The 17838-nt window shown below is 37.1% G+C and overlaps 1 protein-coding gene across 1 annotated transcript; it reads right to left on the bottom strand.

Moving 5' to 3' along the window:
• Nucleotides 1-3201: 3201 nt before the first annotated feature.
• PSMA1 (proteasome 20S subunit alpha 1) lies at nucleotides 3202-15011 on the bottom strand. The gene is made up of 10 exons (XM_054586069.1): nucleotides 14947-15011; nucleotides 13357-13401; nucleotides 13006-13107; nucleotides 12784-12887; nucleotides 10827-10915; nucleotides 10166-10236; nucleotides 9935-10064; nucleotides 8319-8398; nucleotides 4786-4896; nucleotides 3202-3546 (listed from the first exon to the last, which is right to left on the bottom strand). The coding sequence occupies exons 1-10, from the start codon at nucleotides 14947-14949 to the stop codon at nucleotides 3490-3492; spliced, it is 792 nt and encodes a 263-aa protein (XP_054442044.1). The 5' UTR covers nucleotides 14950-15011; the 3' UTR covers nucleotides 3202-3489.
• Nucleotides 15012-17838: the final 2827 nt, after the last annotated feature.

Below are 17838 nucleotides of genomic sequence, written 5' to 3'. Positions count from 1 at the left end.
TGAGTTAAACGCTGTGGTCATTTAAACGCTTTTTAGCATTTGTTTTTTATTCCAGGAATTAAAATAGCCAAAGGGTGGAAGTTTGGAGAGAGGACACACATTTTACAGGGTTGTGTTGTCCAGTGGAAAATAGCAAAAGATGGGCAGACGGAAGCCCTTTTCTAGTTCACCCACTAATAAACTGGGAAAGTAACTGATACTATTTAGGTAAGTAACATAAATTCTAATAAGGGACACTAGATTGTATGAAGATCCATTGCTTTCTTAACATCTGCAGTAATCCGAATCTCTGCCTCCGCAGTTAGGCTGGACTTGCTTAACATCAAAGTGATTTTTGGTCTTTTTTTTTTTTTTCTTTTTTTTGGTAACTGCCCCTTTCATGATCCTTTATGAACACCCAGTAAATTATAAATTTTTTATGCATAAAGGGAGGTTGACAGTCACTGTTTTAAAGGATTCTACGTATCTCCAGAGACCTAATTGTTACAGCTGCCATCAGCAATAGCACCTTCCGTTTTGCCCATTTGAGGTTCGGTATCCTGCCCCCCTACACTATTAAGTTTTAAAAATTGAAGCCTTAAGTAAAACATTATGAATACAAAGAGGTCTCACAGAACCTACGCTTATTAACAGGTTAACCTTGGTTACGGAGATAGAACACAAGTAATGGCCTCATGTATCTAGAACACAGCTTGTTTTGAGATTTCCTCGTTTTGGAACAATCAAGCAAAAAGGCCATGTGTTTATAGCATGCTCTAAGGGCTCCTCAAATCCTGTGCATTCTTTTTAAAAACCGTTTGAGATAATTGCAGTGACATAAATATAGAAATCCTATATACATTTCACCTAGTCTCTTCCAATTTGCACCTTGTATAACTAAATTATCAAATCCAGGAAATTGACATGAGTATATTCACTCACATTTCACCAGTTTTAAGCGCACTCCTTTGTGTATTTAGTTACCATGTTTGGATTCCTGTGATCACATCAAGGTACAATTCTATTTAAAGGATCATTCCTATTCTTTTATTACAGTTACAGCTACATCCCTAAATAACCCCTGGCAACTACTAGTCTGTCCTCCATTCTATAATTTTGTCATTTTAAGGATGTATTATAAATGATTTAGACAATGCAACCTTTTGAGATTGGCTTTTTTCTCCACTCAGCCTAATTCCCTGAGATCAATCCAAGATGTGTGTACAACAAGTTGTTCCATCTCTGTGTAGTCTATAAAACCTCATTTAAAGTATGCACTTTAAATTGTCATAGGCAGTATAAATAAAGAGCTTGTTGGGCAGATATCAGTACCTTATATAACCCTAATTCTTCCTGACTTGTTATAAACGTGCACTGCTGTTTTGGGACTTATTTTTACTTTAACATGTGATTACATCATTCTGAATGCTTTTTAAATTATAAATTATTTGAAAGCAAGGAACTTGTCAAGGACTAAGAGTCATAAAAATTTACTTGCCTAGGAAATCAAGGCCTAGGAAAAAAGGGATTTAACCCAAATCACAAAATGGTGACACTGAAAAAGCTGGGGCTAGAAACTGATTCCTGTCACCTACTTTCCTGCCTCTTATTTTTAATGGTACCAGTTCTTCAAAAATGCACATATACACAATAAATTCCAGTGGATATTATCTTTATATCAAAGTGACAGTATCGATGAAAAGACATTAGGAATTTTGTTTATAATTAACAGACTAAATGGAATAACTGAATAGAACAGAATAAAACATGAAAAGGTATCATAATGAACTCTGTACAGTGGGAATGAGTTTTATTGGGGTAAGGAAAATTTTAATTTCTAAAGTCAGTATATAAGACTAAAACCACATATTGAAAAAAATGACTAAAATTGCCCCCAAAGTACAGTATCAGTTTTTCATTTGTTTTTTCCCCAACTGAGTGCCAGCCAAGTAACTGGTTTACATTTAGGGAACAGTGTACAAAAGTGATGCACACATATCATCTTTAAACAGAATCACTTCACAAAGATAAAGCTTCATGCCAGGGAAGGCACAGTGGAGGAAATGTCTGAGGAGAGAGCAGTTTATGTAAAGTTTTCCACTTGTGCTCCCCTCAGCAGATTACACACCCACTGGGTCTGAAGGCAAGTGGGAGGACTCCCTCTCATTCAGTATTTGTTTGTGAAAGTCACATGTGCTTGATGCACCTCCATTGTTGGTTAAATGGCCATATGGTACTATATTTGTGGCCTCATCCCAAGCTCAAATGGCAGACTCTTGAGGCTACTCTAGAGTGGAGATGGTCATCTCATACATTCCTGTATTTAGTCAGAGGACTTTCTCTCAACAAGGTTGTCAGAGTTTCTCTTAATCACTCTCCCTTCAAGAAGTCACAGGGGCGGGGGGAGGGCGGTGTCTAAAGCTGTTGACACTTAGTTTTTGGCAACCTGGAAAAAAGCTAACTAAACTCATAAAACATTTTATGAATTTTGGGGTACACAAGGTATTTTCACAGAAATTCTCCAACTTAACCTTCAAAGTAATTCTCCAAAGGATTTCCTTAAAATAGGACTACGTAACTTGCCCAAAGCAAACAGTAGCTAATTAATTAGTAAAATTAGTTCTAAAATCCAAGTTCCCTATCTATAAGGGAACTGCTCCCCTCCAGAAAGATAGGACTCTTAAAAAATAACTCTCCTAGGCTTCTTAGTGGCAAAATTTTAGATTAGTGTTTTTGAAATCAGATTTCCTCTAAGTTCACTTTCATGGTCTAAGATACAAATTGATTTGCTGTATCTTGGTACACAGTTCATAGGAATAATGGAAGGAAGTCTAAAGATTATGCCAGAGCATGGCTGGGCAGGATAAGCAGAAATGATGGCTTTGGATTAAAATTTCCCATTATTTTTGCAGAAGTTCCCTACACTGAGACCAAATCTATCACTACTACCATCTGCTGGTTGGAAAGAAAAACTGTTCTTATGTTAATATTCTGAACCAAATCTCCATGAATTCTCATGCAGCCAGTCCTTACATTGGGAAACTGGTATAAGGCTGTGAACAATAAGAGGCACTATTTTTTCCCACCACTAAAAATAAGGCAATTTATTTGACAAACACGGCAAATGACCAGTTATAATCTCAGACTACTATTTACATAGTTGAAGCTACTTAAAAAACAAACAAAAACTCAATACACTAGTTCAGATGAAACAATTTTATTTCACAGTTGTCTTTAAAACCAAAAGACACTATGTTTTTCATATAAAAACATTAGTACAGATAACTATACTTTCTAGAAAATGATTATATAGACCCTCTCAAAGAAAAATGCATCCCATTATGTGGTTTCAGTGAAGTTGCTTGGGAAAAACTCACATCTGAACTGATTCCTAAAACATAGCATTCCACCACTGCATCTTTTGGTTCATAGTATAGATTACTGTCATCAGGGCATGTTCCTGCATCCTTACACATTTGATAATACATATATAGACCAGGGGATTATCACTTAATGCTCCATTGGTTCATCAGCCTTTTCTGCAGGTTCATCAGCAGGTTGAGCAGGCTTGAGAGAGAAAAAGAAAATGTACGATATTACATTATAAAGAAATCTATGAGAAAAAGAGGTTAGGTATATTTTAAAGACTCTATTTTAGTTCATTATCCTGTTGAAATTTCTAAACAAAGAGTTTTTAAAAAAAATAATTTTACAGCTCTGAAAACCTAGGCATCATTGAACAATTCTAGCATATTATCATACTTTATCTTGCTCAAGAATAAAAGGCCTTTTTTTTCATTACCACTACTAGCAATTGCACATTTTAGATATCCTTTTCCTTTTAGCACTAATACACAGAGCAAAAATACGGCCAAACAAACTAGCTGTGCGGCACTCTAGTCAACAGTGCCACTTCTCAACAGTGCTGGTTCTTGCCAACAGCAGTTTAATAATGTAAATCCTGCTCCTCCAAATACCAACAAAATCCTTTCAAACGGAAAAGAAATTCATGCTGTAGAAGAAATTTCTGTACAGGACACTTTATTTTAAATCACACAGCTAGCAAATAAGCACCTATAAATAGTAAATGTGTATTGTAAACATCCAATTTAAAGACCAACATGTAACCTTAGATTCACCAACACTTACTGACTCTTTCTCAATGTTTGTGAAGAACCAACTTAGTTTCCAAAGCTGGTCACCAGTGAATTTTCTCTGTCTCCACTACTATAGATTCCTGTCTGGCCCTATGACTTGCTTTGGCCAACAAGTTGTACCAAAGTGGTGCTGTGCTAGTCCTGGACCTCGGCCTTAAGAGCCTGGCAGCTTTCACTTTTGAGCTTTTGAACTTTTGCAAACTCTTGAGCTGCTGCCCTGTTAGAGAGATCTTTGTGAAAGAGGGACCCCGAGAATACACAGACAGAAGCCCAGCCATCCTAGCTGAGGTCCCAGTCTTCTGTAAGAGTTCTAGAAAGTGTGAGTAAAGATGACATGCAAGTTTACAGTTGTGAGTATGCAAAGTAAGGCCTACTGTATCCTGTATTATTATTTATTGCACCATTTATTTGTATCACCAGCTGTAAACCTGCTTTTGTCAACCCCTGCATGACTCATCAACCCCTTTTATGTTTATGGAGATCACTGTCCCTTCAGTCTTTTACTTTACTCAGTTTAGTTTTCCAATTGCTATTTGAATTATAATCTTATCTCAATAATCAAAGACAAAATAGTAGATTTACAAAGTTGTGGTTGGAACAGCAGTTTACTATAGAGCTAAAGCCTCTCGTGTTACGATTAGTTATGTACCTGTGCCTTTCTCTGTGGCCTTTCTTCAAGACCTTCCAGGAATGGAGACACATCATCATCATCATAAATCGTAAACTCCAAATCTTTACCAACAATTCCAATGGAAACATTCTGAGGAGGAGAAAATGGTAAAAATTAAAAAAAAAAAAAAATCAACAGAATTTAGGTTGAAAATGCTTATGATAAAATGTTGGGGGGGGAGCATAATAAAAATTTACATAGCACTTGAATAAGACTTAACTAGTAAGCCCTTGTAATCTGCATTTTTAAATACTCCCTTTTGATAACCATAAGCAACCCCCAAGGTCCATGCCATCCAGAAAATTTGCAAATTGGCTCATACTGGGAATGTGCTGCATACAAGTGTGAGAGAGAAAACCACTTACTAGGAAGTAAGCCTAACTCCTAAGAATAATCAAATTTGTTTCTCATGGAAGTTAAGATACGATGTTTCTTACCAAACAAAAAGAATAAGTTTTGGGTTCTAAAGAGCTGAATTTGGTGGGGGATTGTTAAACAGTGCAAAATAGCTCCTGTAAAATTAAAATTTTAGTGAAAATTTTAGGCAGAAGGATATATAGGCCATTTTCTTTTCAAATTTTACTTACTGACTTTAGAGAGAGAAAGGAAGGGGGGGTGGGGGGGGGGAGAGAGAGAGAGAGAGACATCGCTTTGCTGTTCCACCCATTTATGCATTCACTGTTTGTTTCCTGTAAGTGCCCTGACCAGAGACTGAACTATAAAACTCCTAAGCAACTGAGCTAGCTGGCCAGGCCAGTCCACTTTCTGAGATTCCGTAAAAATATAAAATTAGAAAGCCAGATACCTGAGCAAACTTTTACAAACTATAAATGTCAATAGGAAGCTGTATATCCAACTTTTAAAAGATAGTCATCTTGGAGTGATGACATTATAGGTATTTTAAACAAATTTTAATATTCAATGTAATTTCCTAATTTTTCAAAAATAATATTTTGATACTATGAAAATTTGTTTAAAAAAGATTATGCAGGCTATAAAGCCTTCATATACATATTAAATAATAATTATCCAATGACTGTAACAAAATGGATTTATAATATGCTGACTGATGATTAACTTCAAAGAGGCCCTTAGTGGTTCCTGCACTGTTTTATACAAGTCCCTAGATTATTCAATCTCCTATTCTCTTGGACAATTCTACATTCCCCATTCTCCTTACAGCTTAAAACCCTGCTATTTCACTGAGAAAATAAAAGCAAATTAAGAAGAGAATATTCACAAGCTCCCACAGTATCCATTCTTTCCTGCATCTGTGTCCCTACATTCTCTCCCTTTCTGTTATGTGAATGAATCATCCAATTTTTTCTCTAAGGCCTATCTTTCCGCCTGTGTATTGTTCAAAAAAACTGGTCCAGCAGTTTTTCTCATATTTTTTCTATACGTTTTCCTTTATACTGGATTATTTTCATGCAACAGACATGCTGTATATTTCTTTTTAAAAAACCAAAATAACAAACCTCCCTTTTTAACTCTTCAAATTGCCATCCAATTTCTCTGGACCCACAGAAGAAAATATCCTTCAAAGATCTGTCCACCAATTTGTCTTCTGAGTCCATTCCTGTAAGGCTTTTGCCTCACCATTCCATTAAGGTCATTACCTAAGTCCCCAGTGACATCATTGCTAATCTAATGGTTAATTTTCAACCCACGTCTTCCTTGACCTATTAGCAATTTTTCATTTCCTCCTCCTTGAATTAATTTCTTCATTTGCTTTTAAGGGTGCCTCATTTTCCAAGTTTTCTTCTTACTCCCTGGCCATTTTTCTTAGTCCTTTTGGCTAATACCTACTCACTTCCCAATGTCTATAGGCTAGAGTGGCCTTGGCCCAGTTTTCAAACCTCTTGTCTATTTAATTCTTCTAGCAATCTCATCCAATCCAGTCTATTTCTATAGAAAGCTATTCTAATAAAAGCTATTTCTATAGCTTTTTATTTCTATTTATTTCTAATAAAAGCTATTTGTATAGAAAGACTACACAATGGGTAACCTAGACTAGACCATTCTCCACCAAACTCCAGGGGGTGCTCATCTGATAACTACTTACTCTGCATTGCCAAATGGACAAACAACAGGCATTTCAAATTTTGTATGTCTTAAACAACCGCCTGATTTTCCTCCACAACCTCTACCCCAAAGCCTATTCCTCCCGCTGTCTCATTTATCTTAGTAAATCATAAATACTTCTTTTTCTGGCTGAAATCTTGAAGATAACTCCCCCCCACACCTCCACAACCAAATTGTTGGCAAACTTCTTCAGTGCTAATTTCTTTTCTTTTTTTTTAGAGAGAGAGAAGAGTAGGGAGGGGGAGAGGGAAACATCAATCAGTTGTCTCCCACATGGGCCCCAACCAGGAACAAACCTGCAACCTAGGCCTGTACCCTGACTCAGAATCAAATCCATAACCTTTTGGTTTACGGGACACCTTAGTCACACCAGCCAGGGTTTCTTTGGCTCTAATTTCAAAACATACCCAAAATTGAATCCCTTTTCATCATCTCCAACTCTGTGACTTGGCTATAATCCACAACAATCTCTCACCTGAATTACTCTAACAGTCTTAAAACTATTTCCACCCATGCTCCCACTACAATCTGTTCTCAAAATGGCTACCAGAGTGACTATTTTAAAACCTAGGTAAAATCAGGTTTTCCTCTGCTCAAATTCTAACAGCCCACTCAAATTCTAACAGCCCACTCAAATTCTAACAGCCCACTCAGAGTAAAACCCAAAGTACCTACAATGGTTTACAGGACATATACAATCTGGCCGCCATTACTTCTCTTGCTTCCTTTTCTCCTTGATGACCACCTCCAACACTGCTAGCCTCCTCCTCTCGAACACTAGAAACACTCTGGACCCAAGGCTCTTGCGCTTGCATTCCCTGCAATAAGCTTGCTCTACACATTTGCTCACTCACTCATCTCTTTTAGATCTTTTCCTTAACTTCTACTTTCTGAGTGAAGCCATCCTTGACCCCTATTTTAAATTATACCCATCATATTGCCTTCCTATACCCAACTGGTCATTCTTTATCCTCTTAGCCTGTTTTATTGTTTCTATAGCATTTATCACCTTCTAGTATACTATATAATTTACTTATAGGTGTATCATCTATCTCTCCTCACTTAGATATGTGTACCATAAAGACCAAGATGTTTACTGCGTTTACTGTAGTGTTAATGCCTATGCCTGCATATGGGAGGTGCTTAATACATACACGTATGTCAACTGAATTAGTAATATGAAGATACTCCTATATGCTGAAGAAATAAAGAACATTGTACCTACTGGCTTTATACTAAAAGAAAAAGTTCAAAAATAATTTCAAAATCAGATCATTTAATGAATAGCTTAAAGAGAGAGAATAAGCCAAAGCAACCATCTCCTAAATTAAAGAACCACTAGTATACATTCCTCTTTTACTTACATTCACACAATAAATGTTTATAATGTAATGCTAATATCTACAATTGGAAAACAAGATATTTACCTTTGTAGTTAGGTCCTGTTCTGCAGGAAGTGTCTCTCTTAAAGCACGCAGACCATGCTTAACCAATTCATTCAAGTTGCCTATATATAATAAATTAACAATTATTTCTTAATTCCATCTTAAGTCTAGGCTTCTTTTATTTGTTGGGTCTATACACTGAAATCACTGTTTTAGTCACATACGAAACATATCACAATAAAAACAGCTAAAAGTTTAACGTTTAGCTCTATAATCTTCTAATAATAACTGCTGATTATTGTTTTACTTAATAAGAGGACACAGGGCTTTTGTTATTCCATTTGATTTTTCTTTATGGTAAATTAAATCAAAATCCCGATTCATGAATGATAAAGCTCAAAGTTTTGTAGAATGTATTCTGCAGAATACTAGTCACTCTCTTTGTTCTTTATGAAAGGAGTCTCCAACTCTTTCTAGGTGGCCAATATTATTTTGATACCAAAACTAGACAGAGACATCACAAGAAAATAAAACTATATATCGATTTGACTTATGAATATAGATGCACATGCGTGGATACACACACACAAAACCTCAACAGAATACCAGCAAACTGAATCCCAGGAACGCAAGATGGTTTGAAGTTCTAACTGGTGTGGCTCAGTGGGCCCGGCATTGCCCCACAAACCGAAAGGTCGCCAGTTCAATTCCCCATCAGGGTATGTGCCTGAGTTATGGGCTAGGTCCCTGGTTGGGGGTATTGAGAGGCAACTAACTGATGTTTCTCTCTCCTCTTTCTCCCTCATTTTCCCCATCTCTAAAAATAGTAAATAAAATCTTTTAAAAAAATAAACCTAAAGTCAATGAATATAACATGCCTTAATAGAATGAAAGGGGAAAAAATACCCTACATGATCATCTTGAAAAGTGATTTAAAAAGTATGTATTAAAATCCAAGACCCTTGCATAAGCAAAGCTCTTGAAACCCTGCTCCATCATCATATCTTAATTTTTTTACCTTTCTTTCTCAGCACTACACTGACTTCTTACTTGTTTATGGACTACTAAATGCAGGAATGTCAGTGTAGCTAAAAGAAAGAACGGAATCATATAAGACTAAAAGCTGTAAACAGACCTTAAATTGGTAGCTAGTACAGTGTTTCTCAACTCTGTCTGGGGCACACTTCAGACCAACTGAATCAAGAGTCCTCAAGGTTAGGGACACCTACTTGTATTTGAAAAAGTCCTACTGGTGAATGAAACTACTGTGGTAATTAGAAAGGGTAAAAATTAGTATGTGTAACAGAAATAATAAATACTGTATGGGCTAATTATTTCCTTTCTGAGAGGGAAAGGAGCTGGGGGGCGGGGTGAAGAAAGGGTCGGGGGAGAGAGAGAGAGAGACATCAATTTATTGTTTTATTTATTTATACATCTATCCATTAATTCTTGTATGTGCCCTGACTGAGGATCAAACCCACAACCTTGGCATACTGGGACAATGCTCCTATTAACTGAGCTACCTGGCCAGGGCCTTGATGGGCTTAATTTTTAAAAAACTCTTTCTGTAGGACTGTAGTTTTCTTCATGTAGGATACTGCATTAATTTACTATATAAAGATTGGAGAGGGCAAAAAAAAAAAAAAAAAATCACTTACACTCCATAAACTCAGACATATGTCTCTCCAAGTAAGTACGAGCTGATTGAGAACGGGCTCCAATGGACATTGCTCTGCAGTCAAAATAGTTAGCAGATGGACAGGTTTGGAAAATATGAGGACCCATATCCTACAAATATGAAAAAATACACATAATTCTTGATTTTGGTTAAACTAAAAATTAGAAAATTTCTAGTTTCATTCAAATATAAAAATACTCTATGAACTTACATCATAACCAGCAATAAGCAGCCCCACACCATATGGTCTTCGGCCATATCTTTGCGTTGGTATCTGGGTTTCTTAAACCAGTTAAAGAGCCTGTTCTAACAAGGAATAAAGTACTATTTTTATTTTCAAATTAAACATTACTAACAAAGAGCTCTGATTTACTGATTGCTGCATAACCCACCACAGGAAGATGAAAACAAAACAGAGCAATTTTTCTTTGGCCGAATATTTAAAAATGTTCAACTATCCACAAACCCAAGAATTAGTCCTAACAAAATGTTTTCCTGCTATGAAGAGAACCTCATTTGCTTTGGATATAAGCAGTCAAGTATTTTGGGGGACATCTAGAACCACCAATACAATCCTTGAATCTCCTCTAAAAATGATGTTTGTTAGTTTTCCTGAAATTGAATTTATCTATGTCTGCAAAATATCAATGGCTATAAAGCCTGATGAAACCAATCCCTTATTTTAGAACCCATTCTTCCATGGTAAAGTTCCCATAACTCTCCTTCTAAATTTTAAACATTCTGCTATTGAAAAGTAACTAAACTTTTTCTACAATATTACCTATGTTATCATATTCCTAATGACTAACATAAGGATTAAGTATCAAAATCCTTTAAAGTTCATGTCCAAAATTGTAACATAAAAAGGATACTGCTTCCAATTAGAGCTACAAGACGAGACACAGGAAGAGGTCTGTCAAATACAAATCTGGAATCCAAACACTCCTGGCGCATAAAATTACTAAAAAAGAAACAAGAAAAATTAGTAACTTTAAATCACAGTGTTATTCAAATCTGAATAAAGTAGTTTGATTTTTCTGTTTTCTTCCGAACATTTACATGGATTACATTTGGGAACCAAAAAGACATGGAAGGATGCGTTTTTGTACCAAACTCTGAGGGACTGGGGAGGTCACATAAGATTAAAAAAAAAAAGAAACCCTAAAATATTCTTTAAAAAATCTTTGTCTCAGAGCTTTTACAGAATAGAGAGAAAGCTGAGCAAGAAAAAAAAAGCATTCTCTCTTCCCTTATCCTTCCAACTGTCAATACCATTGTCTTAAATTTTAGGTCTTCAGCCAGCAAAAAGTGTAACTACTCATTTTTTTCTTGAAAACTGACTAAAATTTCCTCAATAGAGCAATTTCAAAAAATAGAATCCATACTAGGACATTATTACATATTCTTGCCAATGCTACTTCTCTCCACAAGCAGAACTCTAGCAGAGATACTGGATGCTGGACTGTTGAATCTCACTGCTAAACCTGACAAGATTTAAGCAAGTCTGACGTTTGGGGAAAGGGAAATTCATGCCTCTTAAAGCCAAGAGCATAAACAACACATACCCACCCTTCTTTCTACGCTGCTTTGTCCAATTTATTTGTATGTCACATATAATGATTAAATGTTGACTGTAGGAACCAAGCTGCTCAGTACTTTCAAGTCCACTTCCTAAGGCTATCTAAAACTGCATTGTCCCAATATTGAACATGTGACTACTGAGCACTTAAAAAGTGGCTAGTATAAATTGAGATGTATCATTAAGTTCAAAATACACATGAAATTTCAAAGATTTAGTGTAAAAAAGTGCAAAAGAGATCAATAGTTTTTATAGATTACATGTGGGCATGACAGTATTTTGACAGATTGGGTTAAATGAAAGTTTGACAATGCAATATATTGTACATTTTCAAGAGCTGACAGAAACTAATAATGCTGTCACTATACCGCTGGCCTAAAAGAGCAGGGGTTTGTTGGATAACTTGAAAATATTAAACATTAGCGTTACTATTTTCCCTCAGTTGTTACTTTCTTTCTTCCCTAATTAAGTCACAGACTTAAACAGATTAGTTTTGGCTTATTATCTCCCATATCCCAATACACACACTCACATATTACCTGAAGGCACTCTTAAGTGGTCTACATGTTAGGCTATTTAACAATAACCTTGAAAAGGGTAATACTAAAAAAATTGAGAGGTTAAATAGTCCAATCTCAGATACTAAGTGGTAAAGGTGGGAAGTAAACTCAATCTGTGTAATTTCAAAGCCCTAGCTCTTCATTTACATAGTGCCTCTCAACTAGAAATAATCTTATCTTCTCTGGACTCCCACAGAAATCTATTACTCTCTACTTTCTATCTTTCTACTAGATTTCCAGTTCCTAAAAAACAAGAGCTATGTCTGATTCGCCTTTATACACCCTGCAGTATCCAGAATTAAGCTTGGCAAAAAATAAATACCTGATAAATTCTGGTGTATTAAAGAAAGCAATTTCTTTAATTGCTGTTTCTTAGAAACCAGAAAAAAGTTGTCAGGCTCTTCTTAGACATAACATCATCTCAAACAATATACACTGAGTTAACAAGTATCAGTTATTCAGTGATTTCTCAAAAGTGTTAATATATTTAATTCTATTTGTTACTATTACAGGGATCAAGAAATGGAATACTTAGTAATTGAGCCCAAATCCAATACGGTATTCACAATCTTAACTTATAAACACTCTGAAAGAGAACTTCTTAACATATCTTACCTAGATCTTTTCCAGAAATAAAATCAATTATAAATCAAAAGGGATGTTTCTTTTGTTTTTCATGATCATACTCACCATAGCAGTCTAGCATCAGCAGTAAGTCCCGCAATTGAGATACCAATATGGTTGTCAACATGGAGAATTTTTTTCTGATGAGCGGCAAGCTCTGACTGTGCTCTCTAAATAAAGTACATTATAAGACATAAAAACAAGTTTACAGTTTTATTATCTATACAGTGAAACTTATGTTTGATAGTTCTGTTTTCTAAAAGAAGATATATTTACTGCTTTATTTACCTTCAATGCAACCAACACTGCATGGGTTTTTGATTTTAGACCAACTGTGGCTGAACCTTGTTTGACAGCTTCCATTGCATATTCAATTTGATGAATCCTGCCCTAAAGAGAAAAAAAATCTTAGGAGTCATCTTACAAGACCCTTTTATAAATTTAAAATTAAGAGTTCCAAAATCTCAAATGATTTTTTTTAACCAGGAAATTTACTTTAACAATAAATTTAGGTTCCAGGACTTTCTAAAATGATTATATTCCATTTCCTCCCAACCTACAATCTCATGAGGTTCTATACATACTGTAGCAACCAAAATCTATAGCAACAGAAATAGTATGTAATAGTAAACATTTTACCTGAGGACTCCAAACAGTTACATCATTGTCATACTGGTTGCGAAACTGAAAGTAAAAAAAAAGACCTATTAATATAAGAACATCACAAATCCCAACTCTTAACTAGTGCTTTCATTAAAAAAAAAAAAGCTTGTTGATCTGTTTCCATTCAACGTTAATACAATGCTATTAATACAATCTCACTGTAAGATTTCTACTGCATATACATACCTGCAAGCCAATTCCACATATACCAAGAGCTAGTGGGGGAGGGAAGAATCAGGTTTAGATAGGACCTAACTTCCAGTCCTACCAACACCCACTAGCACTCCTTTTGGGTTTAGTCAATTATTTAAAGTTCAGGTGTCAACTTTCCTTCCTATCTTTGCTTATGTTCTTACCTTATACCAGGCTCTAATATAGTCAAAAGCATTCCTTTTTAAAAAGTTAGCTCTAGTGTCCATTTCTTGAGGTTTCTCCATCTTTTTTCTTCCATAATTCTCCCAGTACATACTCCCACCAGTTCTTTACCTGCATGCCTTTTTCTTACTTATATTGTGATTATGGACATGTCTGATTTATGTTTTTTAAAAATTCTTTTATTTATCTATTTATTTTAGAGGGAGGGAAAGGGAGAGAGAAAGAGAGAGAGAAACATCAAGCGGTTGCCTCCCACATGCTCCCAGCTGGGGATCTGACCCACAACCCAGGCACGTTCCCTGACTGGGAATCGTTCCCTGACTGGGAATCAATCCGGTGACCTTTTGGTTCTCAGGCCGGTGCTCAGTCCACTGAGCCACACCAGCCAGGACTGTCTGATGTTTGAGCTCTCACTACACATAAAATAATGCCTTGTATAGATATTCACACTGAATGAATAAATACAAAAAAAGTCCTCAGGAAGTTATAGGTGGATTCAAAAAGCTGCAGCTGACAGAACCATTACTGCTTTAATGGCGGTATTAAAACAGGTCTACCAGAAGAGTGCTTGGGGAAATAACGCGGGGGTGAGAAGGTTGAGTACTGGAAGCCCTGAGACCTGTGTTGTAATCCTGATAACATCACTTCTCTCAGTCTTGGTTTACTCATCTGTTAAACTAGGTGACTGGAAAAAGTGATTCAAGAGGGCCTTTTCTAACTGAGTTCTAGTGGAGAGGAAAATGAGATAGACCCAGCAGGAAAATGCACGCGGAACAGGAACCCAAACCCTGGGGTCAAGTTCGCACTGGCAATACAGGGAGGCCTCCCAGTCGAGTCCCTATTATCTGTCCTCACGCCCCTGACGTAGAGCACGAGGGGCCATACAGTACTACTCGGAATCTACTACACTGAAAGAACTTGAGGGGCGAACTCGGCTAAGTCACGGAGGAGGTAGTGTGTGAGGCCCGGCAGAAAGTGAAAGAAACCCAGGAGAAAGGCCGCACTGACTCCCGACCGCCCCTCTCCGGGGCAGGCCGGAGATGCTGAATCACTGCCCGAACCCTCCGGACTGCTTTGGTTTCCGCGCCCCGTGGCCTCCGACCGCTCTAAGGATGACAGGAGACGCGGCTCGCCATCCTCCAGTTAGCGGACCTCTGCCCCAACCCTGCCTAGGTTTGGAATCCAACGCACCATGGTTCCGACGCAGACCTGGCAGTCACCTCCTGCAAAGCGGCAGATCAAGAAGCGCAGCCGAAACTACCGCTCGGCGATCTACAGGAAAGTCTGCGGGACTTTGACGGCAGAGGCGCAGGGCAGAGCAGTCTATTCCAGATATATCGATTGGCTTCCAACGCTCCCGGGCTCTCGGAGCTCTCCACCGCTCAGAGGTGGGCGGGGCCTCGGGAGAAGACAGACCTGAGATTGGCGGGAAGCCCTGGTCTGGAACCCCTGGCCCTTTGGGACTGTCTGGCGGCCACTACGAACTTAATGCTTCTTCCATCCTCGTGATTTACCTGTGTGTTGCAGGTACTCTCCAGTTGCTCACTGGCCCGGCCGGGTGCACCTGAAATCGCTCCAGCCGACAGCTTCGACTCGGAGTGATCGAGTATGCAGCTAAACTTCTCAAAGAGCATCCACAGACATTTTGGGTGTTGTGTGACTGTGAGAAGAAGAAGGCGGTATACCACAAGAAAGGCCACAAAATAACATTTCGTTTTCTGTGTGTCATCCATACTCTTACTCGAGTAGTTTGTTTGTGTACATACTTTTCTTTCTATTTTGGAATCCTAAAGGAGAACTCACCTGTCAAGGCTCTGTTGTCATTGGTCACTCTTCGTCATTATTATTGGTTTCCTCCCACCAGACTCTGAACTCTTTGAGGGCATTAATGCGTTTCTCTGCCCCCAAAACCAAGCACGGTGCCTGATAGATTAGGACACTGAGGGGAAAAAATGGACATTTTATTCCGAAATATGTGTGCTCTCTTTTGAGAGCATCTTTTAGTAAGCCTCCAGATAAAGTAGTTTAAGACAGCTCTGCGAACAGCTGCCAACCTAACATCTACCGACTGTCAACGATGACTTTCTTTGTAGCTAAAAAAGAATGAGTGTCTAGACTCAGGTACAAATTGAAAAGGTCCTTAAGGATTTGAGATTTGCTGACGAAGTAACAGACTCAGATCACGTAAGTGATTTATTCAAGCTCAGGACAATTTATTATCACTCTTTTTAAACCGTTTCTCTTATACATTTTAGACATTTTTCTATGTTAAATGTTTTCTAGGTTAAACATGGCTCCTTAGTATTCCACCTTATAAACATATATTGTATTTACCCAAGTCCCTATTGTTTAATATTTAGGTACCTCTTCTCCTAAGGAACTCATTTATGAGCTGTTTGATATATTTTTTTCATGTATATCTGTGTTCCTTTCTTTAGAGTAAACTCATAAAAATAGAACTGAAGGGTCAAATGAAATGGACGTTTCTAAGACTTTTGATAGAAAATGTTAAGTTACCCTCCAGAAATGTTTACCAATTTATATTCTGAACAGTTGTATGTGAGTGCCTTCCTCCTTAACTTCAACAATACTAGTTGTCATTTTAAAAAATCACTGTTAATTTAGTAGATTAAATGTACAGATTTAAATAACAGATTGTTCTCTTTTTGTTTCTCCAGCACCTAGCATAATGCCTAGCACATACTAAATACTTAACAAATATTATTGAATGACTACTACACTTAAAAAGTTATGGCCATCTTTTCATATCCATAAGTAATGATCTATATTGTTTTCAACAGTTTCATAGTATCCCATTATGTGGAAATACAGTAATTTTCTTAATCATGGGTGGCAATTGGATTATTTCCAAGTCTCTGCTATTACAAAAATACTATAATGAATATTCTTTTTTTATAAAGATGTTATTTATTTTTAGAGAGGGAAATGGATGGAGAAAGACAGGGAAACATCAATGTGTGGTTGTCTCTCGTGCGCCCCTACTGGGTATCTGGCAACCCAGGCATGTGCCCTAGACTGGGAATCAAACCTGTGACCCTTTGGTTCACATGCCGGGCCTCAATCCACTGAGTCATACCAGTCAAGGCTATAATCAATATTCTTGTCGATATATTGTATAGTACCAAAGACTGACATCCAAAACGGTGTGTTTCTAGTATTCTCCTAGCAGAAATCTTTGCATTTGGAAATATTTACAGTGAAATTGTAGAATTGCTTACACTTTGATGTCACCATGCTGGATAGTCTTGTTACCCGTATGTATCTACTTCATCCTTTATGGATTACAGAAGCAAGTCCCCTTCCTCTCTGACTTCTGGCTGAGCTCTATTGTTGTAGGATTCTAGCAGGAGATCAGAAGGCAGTGAGAGACAGAGTATTTATTGCCCATTCTCCCTCCATGTTGGTGCCAGGTTGGCAATGGTACCGCATCATCTCTTGCTGTTTCCCTGCCCATGTTCTGATTATGCTCCCTTTGGTTACTCTTTTGAGTGTGCCATCTCTTTCTTGCTGGTACCCTAACCAATACAGTAATATTATAAATTTTATAAGGTGTAAGAGATATACACTACTTTTTTTAATGTGAGAAAAACCTGTTATCTTTTCTTGAAGTTCAGTGTATATTATACTCCTCAGTAGAAACAATATCAGTAGGTCTAAAAAAGCTGGAAAGTAGAACCTAAGATTATGATGTATGCCCTTCCCTGTTTTCTACCCACTCAGATACACAAGTATAAGGAATAAAAGTCAGCAGTTGGTTTTATAATTTTTTACAATTATAAAAGAAATACACAGTCACTTAAATTTTTTTAAGTGCACAATATGAAGAATAATGCTCTGTCATCTGCTAGAGAGAGAAAAATCACAGTTAAAATTTTAGTGATTTTTCCCCCCTACAACAATATCTCTCTAAAGAATGAAGGGAAATTATCCTGAGAATATATTTTCCAATATTTATAATATGTGATACATTGTGTGTGCATTGCATATTATGGGCAAGACTCTTATTCCATAGAAAGGAATACTGCATTTCTTTAGATCAGTTTGACTCTAACACCTGCCATG

The sequence above is a fragment of the Pteronotus mesoamericanus genome, unplaced genomic scaffold (genome assembly GCF_021234165.1).
Source record: "Pteronotus mesoamericanus isolate MK-2021 breed Mesoamerican mustached bat unplaced genomic scaffold, CSHL_Meso_final contig_90, whole genome shotgun sequence".
NCBI lineage: Eukaryota > Metazoa > Chordata > Mammalia > Chiroptera > Mormoopidae > Pteronotus > Pteronotus mesoamericanus.
The sequence above is the reverse complement of the archived record's forward strand: the minus strand, read 5'-3'. Positions and strand labels throughout refer to the sequence as shown.

Bases quoted from the DNA above. Each gene is read 5' to 3' on its own strand.
- PSMA1 (XM_054586069.1), bottom strand. The intron at 12,888-13,005 runs GTAAATAAAGCA...TACTTTATTTAG, and splicing joins CAGTGTTGGTTGCATTGAAG to AGAGCACAGTCAGAGCTTGC. The intron at 10,065-10,165 runs GTAAGTTCATAG...TCATATTTGTAG, and splicing joins TGCTTATTGCTGGTTATGAT to GATATGGGTCCTCATATTTT.